General features: G+C 38.9%; 1 protein-coding gene across 9 annotated transcripts in view; it reads right to left on the reverse strand.

Annotated features, from left to right (window-relative positions):
- NEO1 (neogenin 1) overlaps nucleotides 1-23469 on the reverse strand; it is a 250771-nt gene that overhangs the window by 156154 nt on the left and 71148 nt on the right. For all 9 annotated transcript variants that reach the window (XM_017548071.2, XM_017548070.2, XM_017548077.1 and 6 more), the window contains exons 3-4: nucleotides 12710-12985; nucleotides 8903-9056 (exon numbers count right to left, since the gene is read on the reverse strand). In XM_017548071.2, coding sequence (XP_017403560.1) covers nucleotides 8903-9056; nucleotides 12710-12985 — 430 coding nt within the window. The remainder of the gene's footprint in view (nucleotides 1-8902; nucleotides 9057-12709; nucleotides 12986-23469) is intronic.

Consider the following 23469-nt stretch of genomic DNA (forward strand, 5'->3'; position numbering starts at 1 on the left):
AGAAGAAATGACTAGATAGTCGCAGCCACATTTATAATTCTAAGTAAATAAAGTGTTAGTCGGGCTTAAATTTCAGTACATTGTAAATCTAAGTAATCAGCATTCCTGAATCTGATAAACATGAGATTAAGTTTCTGGACATAGAAAGCTGAAAGCCAGAATCAGATTTGGTGACTTCTCTAAGAAATACAACGCTGCAAGGTCATGACTAACCTTTGTCAAGCAACCTTCCTATCAGAAATGTTTTAATTATACCCTTAAACCCCAGTTTTATCTGATGAAGCAGAGAAGCAAGATATTATACATGGAATAGAGCAATAATGACTGGAATAAAAATAAATGGAGAGAGAAGACAGGGCTTTGGTGCCTCACAAAACAAGAAAAATTTACAAAAATTAAAATCCTACATTTTACACCTGGATAAAACTACTACTAAGTTTCAGAAACAAAAAATTTAATGTTCATCAAGTGAGAAATCAGCAATGTATACATATGATACCCAGCTGAGATGAACATTTGAAACACTAGTTACTTTTGAAAGTGAGATTTAATCTATATCTCATAGGCCAGGCGCGGTGGCTCACACCTGTAATCCCAGCACTTTGGGAGGCTGAAGCAAATGGATCACAAGGTCAAGAGATTGAAATCCTCCTGGCCAACATAGTGAAACTCCCCTCTGTTTAAAAATACAAAAATTAGCGGGGTGTGATGGTGCGCACCTGTAGTCCCAGCTACTCGGGAGGCTGAGGCAGGAGAATTGCTTGAACCCGGGAGGCAGAGGTTGCAGTGAGCCGAGATCGCGCCACTGCACTCTAGCCTGGTGCCTGGCGAAACAGCAAGACTCCTGTCTCAAAAAAAAAATTATATCTAATAATTATACTAAAAAATATTGCTAATACTTGGTATGCCTGATAGTTGGCAGACCTGAGTATGTCAAGTATTATAGCAAGTATTTTCTCCTGCCTATACCAGTAGTGTAGCAGTCAGTCTTCCTTAATGGGACTGATTTTACTCCCTTTAAAAAAAGCCTGGGAGAAATAATGTCCATTTGCTTGGCAGAATTAATTCATTCAACTAGTTCATGGCTCACAGTAAAAAGATCATCAAGATTTTAGAACCCTAAAATTCAAAGATGCAGGCAAAAAAATGTGAAAAAACATATACAGCCAATGGACTCAAGTAAATTCAGTGTTGCTGGGCATAAGGTATCCCTGAATGGCCTATGGTCAGTCTGGAAGAGCTTGGTGTGCAGTGTGCTAAGGAGAATTTTTATTCTTTGACTAAAGAGAAAGGCCTTTTCTTTTTTTTGAGACAGAGTCTCACTCTGTCACCCAGGTTGAGTGCAATGGCATGATCTCGGCTCACTGCAACCTCTGACGACCAGGATCAAGCAATTCTCCTACCTCAGCCTCCCGAGTAGCTAGGATTACACGCACCTGACACGGCGCCTGGCTAATTTTTGTATTTTTAGTAGAAAAGGGGTTTCACCATCTTGGTCAGGCTGGTCTTGAACTCCTGACCTCATGATTCACACACTTCGGCCTCCCAAAGTGCTGGGATTACAGACATGAGCCACTGCACCCAGCCGGAAAGACTTAAAAAAAAAAATTTCAATAGGTTTTTAGGGAGCAGGTTGTGTTTGGTTACATGAAAAAGTTCTTTAGTGGTGATTTCTGAGATTTTGGTGCACCCATCACTCAAGCAGTGTACACTGCACCCAATGTGTAGCCTTTTATCCATCACCCCCCTCCCACCATTTCCCGTGAGACCCCAAAGTCCACCGTATCATTCTTATGCCTTTGCATATTCATAGCTTAGCTCCCGGTTACAAGTGACAATATAGGATGTTTGGTTTTCCATTCCTGAGTTACTTCACTTAGAACAATGGTCTCCAATTCAATCCAGGTTGCTGTGAATGCTGTTATTTTGTTCCTTTTTATGGCTGAGTAGTATATATATGCCAAAATTTCTTTAACCACTCATCAACTGATACGCATTTGGGCTGGTTCCATATTTTTGCAATTGTAGATTGTGCTGCTATAAACATGCATGTGCAATTATCTTTTTTGTATAATGACTTCTTTTTCTCATTATAGGTACAAGAATGGGATTGCTGGATCAAATGATCGATCTACTTTTAGTTCTTTCCAGAATCTCCACACTGTTTTCCACAGTGGTTGTACTACTGTACATTCCCACCAATGGCGTAAAAGTGTTCCCTTTTCACCACATCCATGTCAACATCTATTATTTTTTTATTTTTTTGATTATGGCCATTCTTGCAGGAGGAAGGTGGTTTCACATTGTGGTTCTGATTTGCATTTCTCTCATAATTAATGATGTTGAGCATTTTTTCATATGTTTGTTGGCCATTTGTATATCTTCTTTTGAGAATTGTCTATTCATGTCTTTAGCGCACTTTTGATGAGAATGCTTGTTTTTTTTTTTACTAATCTGTTTCAGTTCCTTGTAGCTCCTGGATATTAGTCCTTTGTCGGATGTATAGATAGTGAAGCTTTTCTCCTATTCTGTGGGCTGTCTGTCTACTCTGCTGATTATTTCTTTTGCTGTGCAGAAGCTTTTTTGTTTAATTAAGTCCCATCTATTTATCTTTGTTTTTCTTGCATTTGCTTTTGCGTTCAGGGTCATGAAGTCTTTGCCTAAGCCAATGTCTAGAAGGGTTTTTTGAATATTATCTTCTAGAATGTTACTTTTTCACGTCTTAAGAAAAGGCTTTTGAGCAGAGTACTGACACAATCAGACTTTGTGAATAAACCAAAAAAGGCGGGAAAACACTGGGGCAGAAGTCTGGTTATATAACTATAATGGTCCAAAATTAAAGAGTAAAAGGTTAACGATGGCAGTAACAATAGGGATAAAAAGAAAGCAAAAAAGTATTGACTACTCTTAAGAAGTTGGATAAAGAAGGTAAGGAGAGAGAGTTACTCGTTCATTTAACAAATATTTATTCATGAGTCTATGTGTGTCAGGTAGCAGCTTGGGATACAGCACTGGGCAAAAACACAATCAGTGCTGTCATACATCTCAAGTGAAAAACAAAGATATAAAAGATAACTCTACAAAATGGTATAGCAAAAGAACCTGCCAGCAAATTAGAGACAAGGAGAGATTTTCCTGACAAAGTAACCCTTAAGCTGAGATCTGAAGAATGAGTAGAAGCTAACTAAATAATGGGGGAAGAGGGAGGTGGAGAAATATTTCGTAAAGAAAGACTAGCATATCCAAACTAATTGTGGCAGAAAGGACCACAGTGGTTTGGGGATCTAAAAAAAAAAAAATGGGTGTGGCAAGGTGTAAGAAAAGTGAGGAGGATGAGGATGGAGCCAGCTTGCATAAGGCTTTGAAAACCATTTTAAGAATTTGGGTTCTTAAGAACAATGGAAATCCACTAAACATTTTTTAAAGTGGGTCGGGGTTGACAGTGCTGTGGTAAAATGAGAGCTTTGAAAAGACTGCTCTGGCAGGAGTGTGAAGGTGTATTTGGAATGAGGTCAGGGTACACATGGGAAGAATAGTTAGGAGGCCATTGCAGTGACTGTAACTTAGAGTAAGGCACATGGTGCCTTCATGGATGGGTTCCAGAGACATGCAGGAGGTAAAACCTTACAGATACATCAGATAAAGGAACTGAGAAGGAAACAGATGTTAAAGACAACTTCTTTAGGGTGGTAAGAATGAAGAGAAAAGCAAAAAAGAAAACTGTTTAATTTAGGTTTTGTTTGTTGTTACCTGAATGAGAGGTAAACATTTTCGAATTTGCATTGAGGAGAACTTTTTCTTTGCTGAGATTTCTTTGCTGAGATTTTTTCATTTGTTTCAAATGTGTAATTATTCACTGAAGCCATTCTATGATGACTGCTTTACAATCTTTGTCAGACAATTCTAAATCTCTGTCATCTCCGTGTTGGCACTGTCTTTACTCCTTTCAGTTGAGATTTTCCTGGTTCTTGGTATGATGCATTACGTTCAGCTGAAACCTAGATATTTTAGGTATTATGTTATGACACTCGGATCTTATTTAATTCTTCTGTTTTAGCTCTCTTCTTCTGACACCACCCTAGTAGAGAAGTGGGGGGCCGGGGTGCTGTCTCATTACTGCCGGGTGGGGGTAGTTGAGGTTTCCCACTCAGCCTCCATTAACATGTAAGTCAGGAGAGGTTTCCTCATTGTTTCTTAGCAGGATTGGGAGTTCCAGCTCCCCACTAGGCCTTCACTGATGCCTCCCTGGGTGGAACGGATAGGGCTGTCTCATTATTGTTCCCCCACATGGTGTTGACATCATGGAGGGGGCCTTGCTACTACATGATAGTAAAGCCCTGGCTCTCCACTAGGCCTCCTTTGATACCACTCCAGTGTGAAGGGAAGGGTTGCCTCTTATGGCTGGATGAGGTGAAAGTCGAGGCTCTCCATGTGTTCTCTACTGACATGGGAGGGGCCCTCATTACTGCCTGGCTAGGATAAATGTCTTGGCTCCCTACTACAACTTTTACAGCACTTAGCAAGCAGGCTGAGATGCCTCACTACAACCTGGGAAGGGTGGAAGTACAGGCTCCTGGCATGGTCTCTGATTGGCATGGTAGGTTGGGGCCGCAGTTTCTTCTGTGGTATTTGACTGGAATAGCAGTAAGTACCGTCTGACATCTTTTGTCTTGCTGAGATGCTCTTTTCCTGCCCCCCTGGCTAGAGAGCACCTTCTGTTCAGGATTTTTTTGTTTGTGCCTATGAGGGTTTCCAGGTTGCTGCTTTCTTTAGCTCCAAGTTAGGGATATATGAAGCAAAAACACAGCCCAGGTTCCTGACAGAGTCTTGTGGGGGGGAAAAAAACCTGAGCCCATCGAACTAACCATCAAGTTGGCCCGGTACAGTGGCGGGCATCTGTAATCCCAGCACTTTGGAGGCCAAGATGGGTAGATCATTTGGGGCCAGGAGTTCGAGACCAGCCTGCCAACATGGCGAAACCCCATCTCTACTAAAAATACAAAAATCAACTGGTGGTGGTGATGCATAACTGTAATCCCAGCTACTCACTTGATCCTGGGAGGCAGAGGCTGCAGTACACCAAGAGCACGCCACTGCACTGCAGCCTGGGTAACTGAGCGAGGCTCTGTCTCGAAAAACAAAAAACTAACAATCATGTTGTTCCTTGGGTCTCAAGGTCCCTAGCCACTCAATCTCAATCATTCTCTCTCCACCATTCAGAGTCTTCTTATGTTTGTTTTACATGTCACATCCAGGGTTTTTTGGTCTATTTAGCAAAAGGAATATGGAAAAATACATCTATTCAATTTTCCCAGAAGTAGAAGTCTTCCATTTGTTTTTAAAATAACCTTATTTTTCTACTACTGTCAATTGTAATAATATCAAGTATTTTAACCTGTTCCTTTGCAGCGGGGTTCAGATCTATCATTCCATTAAAAGAACATTATTTGACTGCTAAATTACATTTTTCTGTCAATCACCTTGAACATTAGCATATATATTTTCCAGATTCTCTCCCTTTAAAATAAAACTACTTAGTGCATGGGATCCATTTCCACTCCCCTCTTTCATTAGCTATGATTATTGTAAATCTGAACAAATTTGATCAAAGGTTAAATATATAGATCAATTCTTGGGCATTTATAAAAGCCATGGAAATGTTTTTAAATTCATTTTCAAAGAATTCTTAAGATTAGAAATAAAGAAAGATGTTTAGTTATTTAAGATTTTTTTTTTTACTAGAGCCAGCCCAATACTATCTGAATTTCTAGCCACTTTTTTCTTTCAACTTCTAAATCTCTTTCTAATTTGGGTCTAAATAATTTATTAGCTAAGGCCTATCTATATATCTGATACGAGTCTAGCAGAAACAAAGATATTTTGAGTAATTGCATACATCCAAACAAAAGTACTCCTGTGCTCCATTCATTTGCTTATATTTTCCTCCATTACTTTGGGTTATTCAAGCTAAATATATTGGCCACCACTTCTGCTCCCCAGTTATGTGCCAAGCACTGTGCTAGAGTTTGGAAAGACCAATGTGAATACCACCAACGTTGTCCTGCTCTTATTTTCTTCTGAAGCTTCTTGAGACAGTGACATACTACGGCAGTGCTTCTCAGACTTTTCAGCCATCTAATCTGAGTATTCAGGAGTCTAAAGAACTATAGGCAGAAATAAGTCTACTCAATCTTCAAAGTCTACTGCTTTATCCTTAAAATTCAGAGGAATATTATTAACAATGATATATCCACATTTGATTTAGTTAAAAACCATCTGCTCCTAAGGATATCTTTGAATAAAACTGGATGTTTCAGGAAAATATAAAACTTTTCTATTATGATGTGCATACCTTGGCCCACTCGGAACCCAGTCTGAGAATCATTCTACTAGAAGAACAATTTTCTAACACATTGTATAAGATATTTCTCTTCCGGCCAGGCATGGTGGTTCATGTCTGTAATCCCAGCACTTTGGGAGGCCAAGGTGGGTGGATCATGAGGTCAGGGGGGTTCAAGACCAGCCTGGCCAAGATGGTGAAACCCTTTCTCTACTAAAAATACAAAAATTAGCTGGGCCTGGTGGCGGGCACCCGTAATCCCAGCTACTTGGGAGGCTGAGGCAGAGAACTGCTTGAATCCGGGAGGCGGAGGCTGCAGTGAGCCAAGATCGCACCACTGCACTACAGCCTGGGTGTCAGAGTAAGACTCCATCTCAAAAAAAAAAAAAAAAAATCTCTTCTACCTCTATTTATACCTCTATTTTTCTGGCACTCCTGATATAATTTGTCTTAATTTTCTTCATAGCACTTATCATAACCTGACATTTTACATTTTCACTTATTATCTGACTCTTTCCCACTAGAATATGAGCTCTATAAGATCAAGAACTCCATTTGGTTCACACTCCATTCCCAGCACCTAGACCACGCATGACATAGTCAGCATTTGATAAATATGTGTTGAGTACTGAACAAATGAGAATCATAGAAAGCCTCACATTTATTTCTGACATAAGAAATCATTACATATATGTCTTATATCTTCAGAATGTCCCTTTATGATAAAATATGTTGTCAAATAATATATTGCAGCCTTCCTACTCTTGATAAAGATTTTGTTCTAACATGTAGCCAATTAAAATTTCTGCTGTAAGAAATTCACATTTTTATCCCGATTTTAAGTTTCCCTATGTTTCAGTTGGCTACAAAAAAAAATCCTGTGAAGTCTTATAAATTGTTTGCATAATATTTAGCTGCAAAGAGGAGTAGAAAGACAGGGAGGCAACAAAATATAAGCAGAGGAAGCTGGTAAGTGGATGGCTGTTGACAAAGAAAGCAGGTGATATGGGGGAGGATGCTGTTTTGCTAATGGAGCATGTGGGGAATAATCTGATTGTATTCCATCATCCCCAGAGATCACTGAAGGCTGACCACCCAGATGACTAGACAGATACCATTTCCACGTCTTGCCTACTGAACTATACAAATTAAAATTGTTTGTTCACTTCTGATTATGCAACTTGTAAACTCTAGATCTGCCCTGTCCAAATCAATAGCCACTAGCCACATGTGGCTGCCTGAAATGTGGCTTGTATGACTGCATAACTGAATTTCTGAATTTTTAAAATAAATGTACAAGCTAAAGCTGCATAAAATGTTTCCCACTAGGTCAGGCATAGTGGCTCATGTTTGTAATCCCAGTACTCTGGGAGGCCGAGGTGAGTGGATCACCTGAGGTTGGGAGTTCGAGACCAGCCTGACCAACATGGATAAAACCCATCTCTACTAAAAATACAAAATTAGCCGGGCGAGGTGGTACATGCCTGTAATCCCAGCTATTCAGGAGGCCGAGGCAAGGGAATTGCTTGAACCCTAGTGCCAGAGGTTGTGGTGAGCCAAGATCAGGCCATTGCACTCCAGCCTGGGCAACAAGAGCGAAACTCCAACTCAGAAAAAAAAATGTTTCCCACTAAGCACAAACTTTATTGTTTTGGTAGAGCTACATTTCATATTAACTGGTATATCACATAAAATATTACTGTTATATTTATTAGTATACATATACTTCTTACTTTCCAAAAACGTGGACATTTTTATATTACATGTGTGGCTCGCATTATATTTCAATTGAACAGCACTGCTCTAGGACAATGGTCCTCAACTGGGGGCAATTTTGCTTCCCAAGGACCATCTCACAGTATCTAGGGACATTTTTGGTGGTCACAACTTGGAAGTGCTATTGCCTTGTAGCACTTGGAAGTGCTTCTGCTTCTATGGGTAGAAGGCAGGGACACCAGTAAACATCCTACAGTGCACAAGACAGCATTATTTTGGAAGCAAAAATATACCTACCTACTACCATCCCACACCTCTTATGAGAAAACAGCTGAGAAAAGCACCCATTACATAAGGAAGTAATGAGAGAAGATAGGAGGGACAGTGGGGTGGCTAGTGTTTTGTGAAAGATGAAGAATTTGTGATTTCTAATAGAATTTTACAAGACAAAAACAACAGGATGAGGAATACAGTTTCTTATACTGATTGTACAATGGAGAAAACTACTATCAACAAAATACATACAAGAATGAGTGAGAAGACTCAGGTTTCTCAGGACCAAAGCTCTTGTAACAACTTAGGGAAGAAGATCCTAAAGCCTTGAGCTGAGTACACTGAGGCTTCAGCAAGAACAAAGGGAATATCTCTTAATATTTTGAAAGTATCTTTTTCTTTAAATATCCTAATTATATATATCATATAAACGTATTTCAAGGATGACATATGAGTATTATGATGTGTTTAAATAAAGTTGATAATCTTTTAAAATTAGTCAATAGTCCCAAATGGGATTAGAAAAAGTCTCAAGCTAAGGCTGAAAAAGGCTTTTAGGCAGACAACACTTACCTTTCTGTGTCAAGCGCCTCCTCATTTTTCATCCATTTAATGGCTGGAGTAGGAAGTCCTGAAGCAACACATGGCAACACTACATCTTGACCAATGACTCTGACTAAGGGAGAAGGCTGTTTCAAAAATACCAAGTTTGATGTCACCTCAGGATCTAAAATTAAATAAATAAATAACAAAAGACAAAAATTAAATAAAAGACAAAACAGACCGGGCATGGTGGCTCACACGTGTGATCCCAACACTTTGGGAGGCCAAGGATGGTGGACTGCTTGAGCCCAAGAGTTTGAGACTGCATAGGCAATATAGCAAGACTCCATCATTACTACACCCACCCACCCACACACACACACACACACACCCACACACACCCACACATACACACACACACAGCACTTTACCGCTTTAATCTTATTCAGTCCATGTGGGTTTACATGAAAAATATTTTAAGCAAAAGTGATACAAAAATTTCCATTCAAATTAGCAAACACATCTCAAATAAGTTCTATGAGCAAAGCATTGTGCTAGGCTCTTTAGAGGTCTTAAAGATATTTAACTTATAGCTCTTGCCTTCAGGGAATGTTACTTGTCAATCAATTTAGAAATATTTGATATGAATACCCTTCACATTCAAAGCTAAGATAAAAAGCCATGTGAGTGGTACAAACAGTAGAGAATGAGCAAGCTCAGGAGGCTTGGCATCCTCCTCACTCACAGGAATAAGAAGTTTCCTTTCCTTCCCTATGATCTGTGTGTTATTTCTGAAAATCTTTCTGAGTTTCATCTCTTTAACTTGCTCACTTCGTCTGTCAATCCCTTGATTTTGTAATTAAGCAACCATCTAGCTACCACTGTATTTGTGTATTTCTTATTCAGACATTAGAAGTAATGTGTGTTCACTTCATAGAGTTGTCCTCTTGTGGATATATGAAAAGGCCACACTTTTGTGAGCAGAAGACAGAGTTCTCTCCTTAACAGGGTAATATTAACTTAATAGTGAGTTTTGACAAAAAAGGTCTCAGGCAGGAGAGATGTGACTCTTATGCCCACACACTTTGGAAAGATGTTCTACGGCCATGATAACAACCTCCAGGACTAGCTTTAAATTTGTCTAACCAATTAATGACAGTCCTGTAGCCATGGTAACAAGGAAACACTGCCTAATTGATCAGTGACAACTCACACGGTGAATGTGTCTTTGAAAGCCAAACAATCAGTGATAAGTTCAGGCTTCAAAAGTCACCCAATTAAGGGTGGAGTCACTTGCTTTTAAGGCTGACATTAACTTGCTCTCACCTCCGTAATCAACCACAAAACATGTTTCTATTACTGACATCAACCTACTATCTCTGTCTCTTAACCAGTACAACCCAAAACAATGTCTTCTGAAAAACTCGACAGGAGATCAGCACTTAGCTGTGCTCAAGAAAACTATATTTGACAAGCACAACTGTCCCTTACTAAAATAAGCAAAACATTTCGCATTATGTTTTCGTTTCAGATATTGAGTAGTGGTCTCATCTTTTGACATTACGAACCTTGTTTTCTTGGATCAGATTTTAAGGATTTGTTTAAATGCTACCCTAGGTGTAGAGAAGTATTACCTCTGCCATGTAAAAGCAGGTGAGCAAGCAGGCTGAACAATATTGGTATATGGCAATAGTTCTTTTTTTTAAAATTCACCTTGAATTATTTAGGTATATTTAATTGAATTTTCATAGAATCAATTAAACAAATTCATAGCAAATATTACTGGCTTCTTTGTGCCAAGAAGTGTTCTTGGCAGCAGACAAAATTCCCTGCTCTGGTTGAGCTTACATACTAATGAGTGAGAGAGACAAATCAGATAGAATATGTCAGATGGTGATATGTTCTGAAGTAAAATGAAGGTAGAAGGAAAAAACACTGGGGGTGGAAATCAAAGACTCTTGTTTCGAACAGAGTGTTCAAGAAAGGCTTCACTGATAAAGCGATATTTGAGCAGAGAGTTAAGATAGAAAGCCAGGCTGGTATCTGAGGAAAGAGGATTCCAGGCAGAAAAAATGGCCAAGAGCATATCTGGAGTGTTCTAGAAACAATGTGTTCACAATCTTCGAGTGAGATAGAGAAGAGTAGGAGATGGGACAGGGGAGAAAAAGGAAGAAAGTGGTATTAAGATTATAAATCTTTACAGGCCAGAACTTTAAATCTGAATGACAATGAAAACCATTAGGGAGTTTTGAGCAAAGGCGTGACAAGATCTAATAATATACACCTTGCACTGGGCACTGTGGCTCACACCTATAAGCCTGGCACTTTGGGAGGCCAAAGCAGGAGAACTGCTTGAGCCCAGGAGTTCAAGGCCAGCTTGGGCAATATGGTGAAATCTCATCTCAAAAATCTCAAAAAATATTTAAAAAATTAGCCAGGTGTGGTGGTGTGCACCGTTAGTCCCAGCTATTCGGGAGGCGGAGGTGGGAGGAACGCTTGAGCCCAGGAGATCAAGGCTGCAGTGAAACAAGATTGCACCACTGCACTCTAGACCGGGTGACACAGCAAGATCCTGTCTCAAGACATACACACACACACACACACACACACACACACACACACACTTTAAAAGATACTGTCCTTGCTGAGAATATACTAAGATAGGAATGACAAGGGATAATGACGATAAAAGAAGCTGCGTTTAAAAAATCGGCTGAAGGGCTATTAGGAACACCCTCAAGAGTTGCGGCTCATGGTCTTGCTTTGTGAGGCAGTCTATAGGTTAAAAATGAGCCTATTTAATACTCATATGACTCTTCCCAAATAATGTAGAGATGGTGCAATTATATTCATAAACTCAAATTTGAGATGAGAAATATGGAGGGGGCATCTGGTAATGAGAACAGAAGGTGAACAGTCATGAAACACCAAAAGGCTAGAGAGGCTATGATAAGCTACAAGTGAGAGGAAGTTGTAAGCAGAAGTTTATACAGTGAGAAAAGATATACAAAATTGATTATGAGGAACACCAGAAGGGGCAGGAACTGAGAAGACACACAAAAAGAAGAAAAACTAAAATAGGAGCTGAGTTTACACTAAAATGGGGAGTATAAAGATCCAAGGACTCTTGCCTGCCACTAACAGCTGCCACGTTAAACACTTACCACCCAACCCATCCCTTATATGAACTAGCCTGGGTGGGTCTCTGATTTGTGCAAGTGAAAAGACCTACCTATAAAAGTATCCTACTGTTGGGGAGAATGCTTGACAAAAGACACAGAGCTAATATTTTTTTGATCAATAAGAATACCATTAGATAATGAACATATTTTATCACTTGATAAATTTTTAATAATGCATTCCTTAAAGAGTGGATCTCCTGGCATATTTTCCTCTTTTCACTCCTATAAGAAACTGAGACTCCTTATATGCTGACAGTAAAATGTCATACCACATATTAACTTTTTTTTTTTTTTGAGATGGGGTCTCGTTCTATTGCCCAAGCTGGAGTGCAGTGGCACAATCTAGGCTCACTGCAACCTCTGCCTCCCAGGTTCAAGCAATTCTCCTGCCACAGCCTCCAGAGTAGCTGAGATTACAGGTGCCTGGCCACCACACCGAACTGCTAATTTTTTGTATTTTTAGTAGATATGGGGTTTTGCCATGTTGGCCAGGCTAGACCTCAGGTGATCCACCCACTTCGATCTCCCAAAGTGCTGGGATTACAGGTATGAGTCACTGTGCCTAGCCAACATTCATTACTTTTTAAAATTCTAACAGAACAATTTTTACCCATTCATAAACATCAAATCATCAGTCCTGATAAAGAATTAATACCTGGAAGAATCTTCAATTCAGCTTCATCACTATACTTTGGTGGCCCACCACTTTCCAATACACAGCGATAAAGCCCGCCATCTCCTTCAGTCGCATTGCTGATAACCAGTGTTCCACCTGGAAGTTTGATAACTCTATCATCCAGAAGAAGGGGTTGTCTATTCTGTTCCCACCTCACAAACGGGACCAAATCTGCATTAACTTCACAATTCAGAATTGCGCTGTTCCCAGCATAAACTGAGGAAGGTTCTGGTTGGCTGGTAAATCTTGGAAGACCTAGACAACAAAGGAAAAGAAGGAATAAAATTTAATTAAATATTACTTAAAAATTTTGTCATGGGGGCCAGGAGCAAGTCAGCCCACAAGGCTACAACATATGGTGGAACCAGGGTTGGGAAGAAGGTCCATGGAAATTAGCTAAATACAGGGATACAGAGCATATAAGTAAATGCATTAAGGATAACTGGAGTCATATTCCTCACAGTTGACGAAGCAAGGTGCAAACATCAAAAAGGAGAAGGGTAGAATAAATCCCATGGTATTTGTCTAGAATGAAGGTATCAGTGTAAACTTCATGGTTTTACATAATTATAGACATAAAAATATATATGGATATCTAAATATAAAAGTATGTGTGAAACATTTATATACTTTGTATAGTCATTACATATTCATTGCTATACTTACATACATATATACATCTATATATTTCCTAGCCTTGCCCACAAAGAAGGTCCAGAACCAATATCACTTCAGTAGCAATGGTACACATGGTGACTCTATCTTTTCTAAATAACATTCTTGGAGAAGCGGCCAATTCTAAGAGTGCAGAAGGAGAGAAGGTATAAGATGAACCTGGAACATCTTATAACAAAAAGAAAACTGTCCAAATAACAATGTGGACATATGAAAAGGATATCTAAGACTGAAGGGAGCTTCCTCTGACTAAATCTGGGATAATGGTATTAATATGCATTATAACCCCCTGAATAAAACAAAAACCTTGGGTTCATGCAAATGTAAACAAACAAGTGGAAGAGAAGGAAAAGCTCTACCTTATAGAAATGATGGAGCTAGAAAAATCACCATTTGATAGTAAGAAATGATTCAGGCATGAATCCTCAATGGATACTAAAACTAGTAAACAAAAATGTGATGAGGAACAGTCTATTTACAGAGTGTCAAAGTATCTCTTCCCAAAATACTCATTACTAAAAGTACAAAGCTTTACAATGGAGAAACACTGCACAGACCATCTTAAGTATTAAAGTTATCACCAGCAACAGAACAAAATATCACATGCTTCTTGGCATGATGCACTGAGAACACAGCATTACTTCTGTGGTATTCCTCCCAAAAATGCAAAATCTGAATCTATTCATAGGGGAATATCAAACAAACCCAAAATGAGGCAAGGAAAAACCAAGTTATATCAAAAGAGTTTAAAAAGACACAACCACTAAGTGAAATATGTAATCTTGGGCCAGAAAGAAGACTGTGTGTAGGAGGAGGAGAGGGGAAGTACTCTGCTTTTGGTTTTTTCTATAAAGAACTTTATTGAGATAAACAGTGAAATCTAAATTAAACAGTAGTATTGTATTAAGGTTAATTTCCTAACTTTGATGAACATCTGTGGTTAACTAGGAGAATGTCCTTGTTTCAAGGAAGCATACATGTAGGTATTTAGGTGGCAGTTACGGAAAACTTGTCTGCAATTTACTCTTAATGGTTCAGAAAAAAACATGCATATTTGGGGGGATAAGGCAGATATGGTAAGATGTTAACACTTGGGTAATTTAGGTGAAGGTATATGAGATTCATTGGTTCTATTCTTGTACCTATTCCCTAGTTTGAAATTATTTCAAAATAAAATGTGAACCAAAAATGTCATCATACTCTACAGATGCCACAGAATGTAGTAGCTAAGAGCATAAGTTTTCAAGTCACATATCTGAATCTGAATCCCAACACCACTATTTCGTAGATGTATGAAGTTGACAAGTTATTTAACCTCTCTCTAAGACTCAGACTCAGTTTCTTTACAAGTAAAACGAGAGTAACAGGCCTCACAGGATTGTTTTAAAAAAAAAAAAGATACTTAAATAATTTATATATGTATTGCATAAACACTTAACTAGCTATTATTATTATTCATATCTAAAAAGTGACTCTGCTGTGCTCAGAACAAAACAAAAAAATAAATTACCAAAAAACTTGCTTTTTTTTCCTTGAGCTCCCATGATCTGACCAAAAATCTACTTTTAAGAAACCAGAATATCAGAAGAAAGGAATTAACAAAAATAAACACAGAAACTGATAAAGTTGGGGAAAAGAGGAAATCTTCATCAATAAAACCAAAATATGATTCTATTTTAATTTTTTTTTTTTTTTTTTTTTTTTTTTTTTTTTTTTTTTTTTTTTTTTTTTTTTTTTTTTTTTTTTGGAGACAGAGTCTCACTGTCACCCAGGCTGGAGTGTAAAGGCACAATCTTGGCTCGCTGTAAGCTCCGCCTCTAGGGTTCAAACAATTCTCCTGCCTCAGCCTCCCAAGTAGCTGGAATTACAGTCATGCACCACACACCAGCTAATTTTTGTATTTTTAGTAGAGGCAGGGTTTCACCATGTTGGCCAGGCTGGTCTCAAACTCCTGACCTCAGGTGATCCATCCGTCTCGGCCTCCTACAGTGCTGGGATTACGGTCATAAGCCACTGCGCCCAGCTAGGTTCTATTTTTAGAGTCAAAAAATTCTTACTCCTGAGGTCCCATGAAAATTAGTAATTTTTAAAATGTAAGCCCACAAAAACATATGGAGAATTGGCAGACAAGAGATTTCAAACAATTTCTGAGTAGGAAAAGCAGATGGAGGACTAGGAACTGACATATCAAGGCAGAGAATGCTGCAGCTTCCTGTGCTCCCAAGAAGGAAGCCAGTTGCCCTGCTGCCTCTGGAGAACTGCAGAAGAAAAAGGAGAGTGGGAGTAAGACCCAGAGTTGACAAGAAGACATTAACAATGTCTGTATTTAGAACACCCTATTCCACCTCTGGGCACAAAATACTCACAGTCAGCGTACTGCCCAGGCAGAAAAACAGAAATTTTGGTTGTGGAGAAATGAGACAATTCAGAGAAAAAGACCTCTCATATTTAATTCTATGAGCTACTTATTTAATGATCTTTCGAAAACTTCCCTTCTTGTTTGACTTGGCTACAATCAGTTCCTACTGCTTGCAACCAAAAAACCCTGAGTCTTTTAGAATGGCAATTTGGCAGAATTTTTTGAAAAGTTTTATTGAGATATAATTTATATACCATAAAGTTCATTATCTAAAGTACATAATTTAGTATTTTTTTAGTATATGAACAAAGTTGTACAATCATTACCATAATCTAATTTCAGAACCTTTTCATCATCCCCAAAAGAAATTTGTACTCACTTGCAGTCATTCCGCATAGCCCATAACTACCCCACACAACATACCCCAAGTGCCTCATCCCTGCTCCCCCATTCATGAGTCCTTAGTCCTAGAAAACTACCAATCTGCCTTTCTATTTCTATAGATTTTCCTATTCTGGACATTTCATATATATGAGATGATACAATATGTGATCTTTTGTGACTGGCTAACTTAGCATAATATTTTTGCAGTTCATCCATGTTGCAGTATATGTCAGGACTTCATTCCTTTTTATTGCCAGATAATATTTTATCCTATGAATATACCGTATTTTGGTTATCCACTCCGTGATGGACATGGAGGTTGTTTCCACTTTTGGGCTATTATGAATAATGCTGCTATGAACATTCATGTACCAATTACTGTGTGGACATAGCTTTTCATTTCTCCTGGGAAGATACCCAGGAGTGGAACTGCTGGGTCATATGGTAACACTATGGTTAACGTTTTGAGGAACTGACAAACTAGTATCTTTTAAATTGCGTGCATGCATGCACACACACAAAGTGTATCCTATGATCCAGCAATCCCAATTCCAGTAATCTGTTTTATATAAATAAAGATTTGCAGGAGGCAGTTCGCTATAATACTGCCTATAACATCCAACAATTTTAATCCATTTAATTGTTCAGCAGTGAAGAAATCTTTAAAAATAAAAACAGTATGTATATCTAGACGACGTATACTATGCAACTATTTAAAAGAACTTTTATTTAATCTCTTAGCTTGGGCACTATTGACTCCTGATACCTACAGCCAAGAATAGCTTAAATAACTTTCCAACAGAACCCTGTATACAGTCACCGCAGAATGTATCACCTTCTATGGTGCTGCTTGCTTAGATACTGGGTCAAAAAATGCTTCCTGAAGGATATCAAAGCTAAGAGCAAGAATGGACAAACTTAGCAGAGGAGAAGAAAGTGAGGAAAAGGTGGAGGATAAAATTAACAGTCAGTGGGGAAGCCATGAGCAAAGGCTGGAATGCAGAGAATAAATGAAAGGAAATAAAATAGTACTGCCAGTGCTTAAAACTGTGGTGAGGGGTAATGAGGGTGGTGGTGGAGGCAGGAGATGGGGGTGGGGACAGAGGCAGGGTGAAATGTTAAGAAATAAGGTTGGAGAAGTGGAGAACGGCTAGTAAAAGGAATCAACAGGCCTGTTATTTGAGAGTTGGATGTTAATTTGATGGTGTTACTGGAGGATCACTGAAGGGTGAGAAAGAGTACTCTAACCAGGTGGAGACTGGACTGGAGGAGGGAAAGAATAAGGTAGCAGGTAGATGCTTATAAGGCTGTGGTGAGGGAAGACTGGGAGTAGCCAGTCTTCTTTCAATAGCCATTTCTTTCCATCCAGAAAGTGGATTAAGTATAGAGAAATTAGGAAGCAGAATTCACTGGATCTGATGATAGCATGTGAGGGTCCGCTGAGAGGAAGAGATATTTAAGAACTTAAATTATAAACAGACACTGACCTCAATGACACTGTAGAGGCAGTCATTATACTAATTTATTTATAAACATGTTAGAGAAACCCCGGCAAATGGATTATTTTTTAAAGGGAGAGAGAAGAAAGAAAAGAAAAAGAAAGAGAAAAGAAGAAAGGAAGGAAGGAAGAGAGGGAAGAAGGGAGGGAGGGAGAGAAGGAAGGCAAGAAAAGGGAAATTGCCAAAAGGTCCCATTTGTTTCTCCTTTTATTTTTCTATCCTCAATCTATGACTTTGGAATAATTACAGAAACTTTACGTCACACCCAAATTCAACTTTGACTATTTGTCCCCAAAGTGGAAAAAAAAAAAACAGCCATTATGCTCTGAATGAATAAGCAAATATACGCTGGAGTGAGCATGAAATGGGAAACCATAATCCTGGAGTAGGAATGAGGCAGGAGACTACTGTCTCTGAGGTTCTGTATCACATGTGGGCATTTCACCAAGAAAAGAGTAAACACAAGATTTAAAGATAATATTTTTGTGTAACATGACCCTTAACAAAAACCATTTCATCTGGTACTCAAGTAAAGAAACACTATCTCAGGAATGCTAGTATCTTCTACAAAATGGACATGACTTACTTAGAAACCATATCTTACCCGTCTAGATCCCTAATTTTTCTTTCTTCTTTTTTTTAATTGTACTTTAGGTTCTGGGGTACACGTGCAAATCATGCAGGGTTGTTGCATAGGTACAGACGTGGCAAGGTGGTTTGCTGCCTCCTTCCCCCATCACCTGTATCTGGCATTTCTCCTCATGTTATCCCTCCCCAACCTCCCCAACCCCCTCTGTCCCTCTCTGAGCCCCCTCCCAACAGACCCCAGTGTGTGATGCTTCCCCTCCCCATGTTCATGTGTTCTTATTGTTCAACACTGGCCTATGAGGGAGAACATGCGGTATTTGGTTTTCTGTTCCTGTGTTAGTTTGCTGAGAATGATTGTTTCCTGATTCTTCCATGTCCCTACAAAGAACATGAACATACCCTTTTTATGAATGCGTAGTATTCCAGGGTGTATATGTGCCACGTTTTCTTTGTCCAGTCTATCACTGATGGGCATTTGGGTTGGTCACAGGTCTTTGCTATTGTAAACAGTGCCGCAATGAACAGACTTGTACATGTGTCTTTATAATAGAACAATTTATAATCCTTTGAGTACCCAGCATATACCCAAATGATTATAAATCATTCATTATAAAGACACATACTATTGTCAGGTCATGGAATTTCTATTTCTAGATCCTTGAGGTATCGCCACACTGTCTTCCACAATGGCTGAACTAATTTACACTCCCACCAAAAGTGTAACAGTGTTCCTTTTTCACCACATCCTCTCCAGCATCTGTTGTCTCCTGATTTTTTAATGATCACCATTCTAACTGGTGTGACATGGCATCTCAATGTGGTTTTGATTTGCATTTCTCTACTGATGAGTGAAGATGAACATTTTTCATGTTTGTTACCTTTGCAAATGTCTTCTTTTGAAAAGTATCTATTCATATCTTTTGCCCACTTTTGAATGGGTTTGTTTTTCTTGTAAATCTGCTTTAGTTCTCTGTAGATTCTGGATATTAGGCCTTTATCAGATGGGTAGACTACACAATTTTTTTTCCCATTCTGTTGGTTGCTCTGATGATTGTTTCTTTTGCTGTGCAGAAGGTCTTAAGTTTAATTAGATCCCATTTGTCTATTTTGGCTTTTGTTGCCGTTGCTTTTGGTGTTTTAGTCATGAAGTCTTTGCCTGTGCCCATGTCCTGAATGGTATTGCCTAGGTTTTCTTCTAGGAGTTTTATGGTATTAGGTTTTATGTCTAAATCTTTAATCCATCTGAAGTTAATTTTAGTGTAGGGTGTAAGGAAGGGGTCCAGTTTTAGCTTTCTGCAGATGGGTAGTCAGTTTTCCCAACACCATTTCTTAAACAGGAAATCCTTTTCCCATTGCTTGTTTTTGTCAGGTTTGTCAAAGATCAGATGGTTGTAGATGTGTGATGTTTCTTCCAAGGCCTCTGTTCCGTTCCATTGGTCTATATCTCTGTTTTGGTACCAGTACCATGCTGTTTTGATTACAGTAGCCTTGTTGTATAGTTTGAAGTCAGGTAGTGTGATGCTTCCAGCTTTGTTCTTTTTGCTTAGGTTTGCCTTGGCTATGCGGGCTCTCTTTTGGTTCTACATGAAGTTTAGAGTGGTTTTTTCCAGTTCTGTAAAGAAGGTCAATGATAACCTGATGGGGACAGCATTGAATCTATAAATTACTTTGGGTAGTATGGCCATTTTCACGATATTGATTCTTCCCAGCCATGAGCATGCAATGTTTTTCCATTTGTTTGTGTCCTCTCTTATTTCCTTGAGCGGTAGTTTGTAGTTCTCCTTGAAGAGGTCCTTCGCATCCTTTGTTAGTTGTATTCCTAGGTAATTTATTCTCTTTGTCACAACTGTGAATGGGAATTTGCTCATGATTTGGCTCTCTGTTTATCTGTTATTGCTGTACAGGAATGGTGCGACTTCTGCATGTTGATTTTGTATCCGGAGACTTTGCCGAAGTTGCTTATCAGTTTAAGCAGATTTTGGGCTGAGACGATGGTAACTTCTAAATATACAATCATGTTGTATGCAAATAGAGACAATTTGACTTCCTCTTTTCCTAATTGAATACCTTTTATTTCTTTTTCTTGCCTGATTGCTCTGGCTAGAACTTCCAATACTATAATAAATACGAATGGTGAGAGAGGGCATCCTTGTCTAGTGCCAGTTTTCAAAGGGAATGCTTCCAGTTTTTGCCCATTCAGTATGATATTGGCTGTGGGTTTGTCATAAATAGCTTTTATTATTTTAAGATACGTTCCATCACTGCCTCGTTTATTGAGAGTTTTTAGCATAAAGGGCTACTGAATTTTGTCGAAGGCCTTCTCTGCATTTATTGAGATGATCGTGTGGTTTTTGTCTTTGGTTCTGTTTATGTGATGGATTATGTTTATAGGTTTGTGTATGCTGAACCAGCCTTGCATCCCCAGGATGAAGCCTACTTGATCGTGGTGGATAAGGTTTTTGATGTGCTGTTGTATATGGCTTGTCGGTATTTTATTGAAGATTTTTGCAGCAATGTTCATCATGGATATTGGCCTGAAGTTTTCTTTTTTAGTTGAGTTTCTGCCAGGTTTTGGTATCAGCATGATGTTGGTCTCAGAAAATGAGTTAGGGAGGATGCCCTCTTTTTGTATAGTTTGAAATAGTTTCAGAAGGAATGGTACCAGCTCCTCTTTGTACGTCTGGTAGAATTCGGCTGTGAACCCGTCTGGACCTGAACTTTTTTTGGTTGGTAGGCTATTAATTGCTGTCTCAACTTCAGATCTTGTTATCTGTCTATTCAGGGATTCAACTTCTTCCTGGTTCAGTCCTGGGAGGGTGTAAGTGTCCAGGAATTTCTTCATTTCTTCCAGATTTGCTGGTTTATGTGCACAGAGTTGTTTGTAGTAATTTCTGATGGTGGTTTGTATTTCTGTGGTTTTGGTGGTGATATCCTCTTTATCATTTTTTATTGCATCTGTTCTAATCTTCTCTTTTCTATTAGTCTGGCTAGCAGACTGTCTATTTTGTTGATTTTTTCAGAAAACCAGCTCTTGGTTTCATTGATTTTATGAAGGGTATTTTGTGTCTCTATCTGTTTTAGTTCTGCTCTAATCTTAGTTATTTCTTGTCTTCTGCTAGCTGTTGAGTGTTTTTCATCTTGCTCCTCTAGCTCTTTCAATTTTGATGATAGGGTGATGATTTTAGATCTTTCCTCGCTTCTCATGTGGGCATTTATTGCTATAAATTTCCCTCTAGACACTACTTTAAATAGGTCCCAGAGACTCTGGTATGTTGTGTCTTCATTCTCATTGGTTTCAAAGAACATCTTTATTTCTGCCTTCATTTCATTGTTTATCCAGTCAACATTCAGAAGCAAGTTATTCGGTTTCTATGTAGTTGTGCAGTTTTGAGTGAGTTTCTTCTTAATCCTGAGTTCCAATTTGATTGCACTGTTGTCTGATAGACTGTTTGTTATGATTTCTGTTCTTTTGCATTTGCTGAGGAGAGATTTACTTCCAATTATGTGGCCAATTTTAGAGTGTGATGTGGTGCTGAAAAGAATGTATATTCTGTGGATTTGGGGTGGAGAGTTCGGTAGATGTCCATCTATTAGGTCCACTTGGTCGAGATCTGCATTCGAGTCCTCGATATCCTTGATTTTCTGTCTCATTGGTCTGTCTGATATTGACAGTGGAGTGTTAAGGTCTCCCACTATTATTGTGTGGGAGTCGAAGTCTCTTTGTAGGTCATTCAGAACTTGCTTTATGTATCTGAGTGCTCCTGTATTGGGTGTGTATATATTTAAGATAGTTAGCTCTTCTTGTTGGACTGATCCATTTACCACTATGTAATGCCCTTCTTTGTCTCCTTTGATCTTTGTTGGTTTGAAGTCCGTTTTAACAGGAATTAGAATTGTAACCCCTGCTTTTTTTTTGCTCTCCATTTGCTTGGTAAATCCTCTTCCATCCCTTTATTTTAAGTCTATACGTGTCTTTGCATATGAGATGGATTTCCTGAATATAGCACACCAACGGATCTTGACTTTTTATCCAGTTTGCCAGTCTGTGTCTTTTGATTGGGGCATTTAGGCCATTTATATTTAAAGTTAATACTGTTATGTGTGAATTTGAGCCTGCCATTTTGTTACTGGCTATTATTTTTTTTTTCCTGTTAGTTGACGCGGTTTCTTCATTGTGTCATTGGTCTTTACCATTTGGTATGCTACATGGCTGGTACTGGTTGTTCTTTCTCGTGTTTAGTGCTTCCTTCAGAAGCTCTTGTAAGGCAGGTCTGGCGGTAACAAAGTCTCTTAGAAGCTGCTTGTCCGTAAAGGATTTTATTTCTCCTTTACTTACAAAGCTTAGTTTGGCTGGCTATGAGATTCTGGGTTGAAAGTTCTTTACTTTAAAGATGTTGAATATTGGCCCCCACTCTCTTCTGGCTTGTAGGATTTCTACCAAGAGATCTGCTGTGAGTATGATGGGCTTACCTTTGTGGGTGACCCAACCTTTCTTTCTGGCTGCCCTTAGCATTTTTTTCCTTCGTTTCAACCCTGGTGAATCTGATGATTATGTGCCTTGGGGCTGTTCTTCTTGAGGAATATCTTTGTGGTGTTCACTGTATTTCCTGGCTTTGAATGTTGGCCTGCCTTGCTAGGCTGGGAAAGTTCTCCTGGATAACATCCTGGACAGTGTCTTCCAGCTTGGATTCATTCTCCCCATGACATTCAGGTACACCGATCATGCATAGATTGGGTCTTTTCACATAATCCCATATTTCTTGGAGGCTTTGTTCATTTCTTTTTACTCTTTTTTTTCTATTCTTGCCTTCTCATTTTATTTCATTGAGTTGATCTTCAGTCTCTCATATTCTTGATCGATTCGGCTACTGAAACGTGTACATTTTGCGAAGTTCTTGTGCTATGTTTTTCAGCTCCATCAAGTTGTTTATGTTCTTCTCTAAGCTTGTTATTCTAGTTAGCATTTCGTCTAATCTTTTTTCAAGGTTTTTAGTTTCTGTGCATTGAATTAGAACATGTTCCTTTAGCTCAGAGAAGTTTGTTATTACCCACCTTCTGAAGCCAGCTTCTATCAATTCATCAAATTCATTCTCCATCCTGTTTTGTTCCCTTGCTGGTGAGGAGTTGTGATCCCTTGGAGGAGGAGAGGCGTTCTGGTCTTTGATGGTTTCATCCTTTTTGCACTGGTTTCTTTCCATCTTCATGGAATTATCTAGCTTTGATCTCAGGGAGTC

This window comes from Cebus imitator, unplaced genomic scaffold (assembly GCF_001604975.1).
Source record: "Cebus imitator isolate Cc_AM_T3 unplaced genomic scaffold, Cebus_imitator-1.0 Scaffold203, whole genome shotgun sequence".
NCBI lineage: Eukaryota > Metazoa > Chordata > Mammalia > Primates > Cebidae > Cebus > Cebus imitator.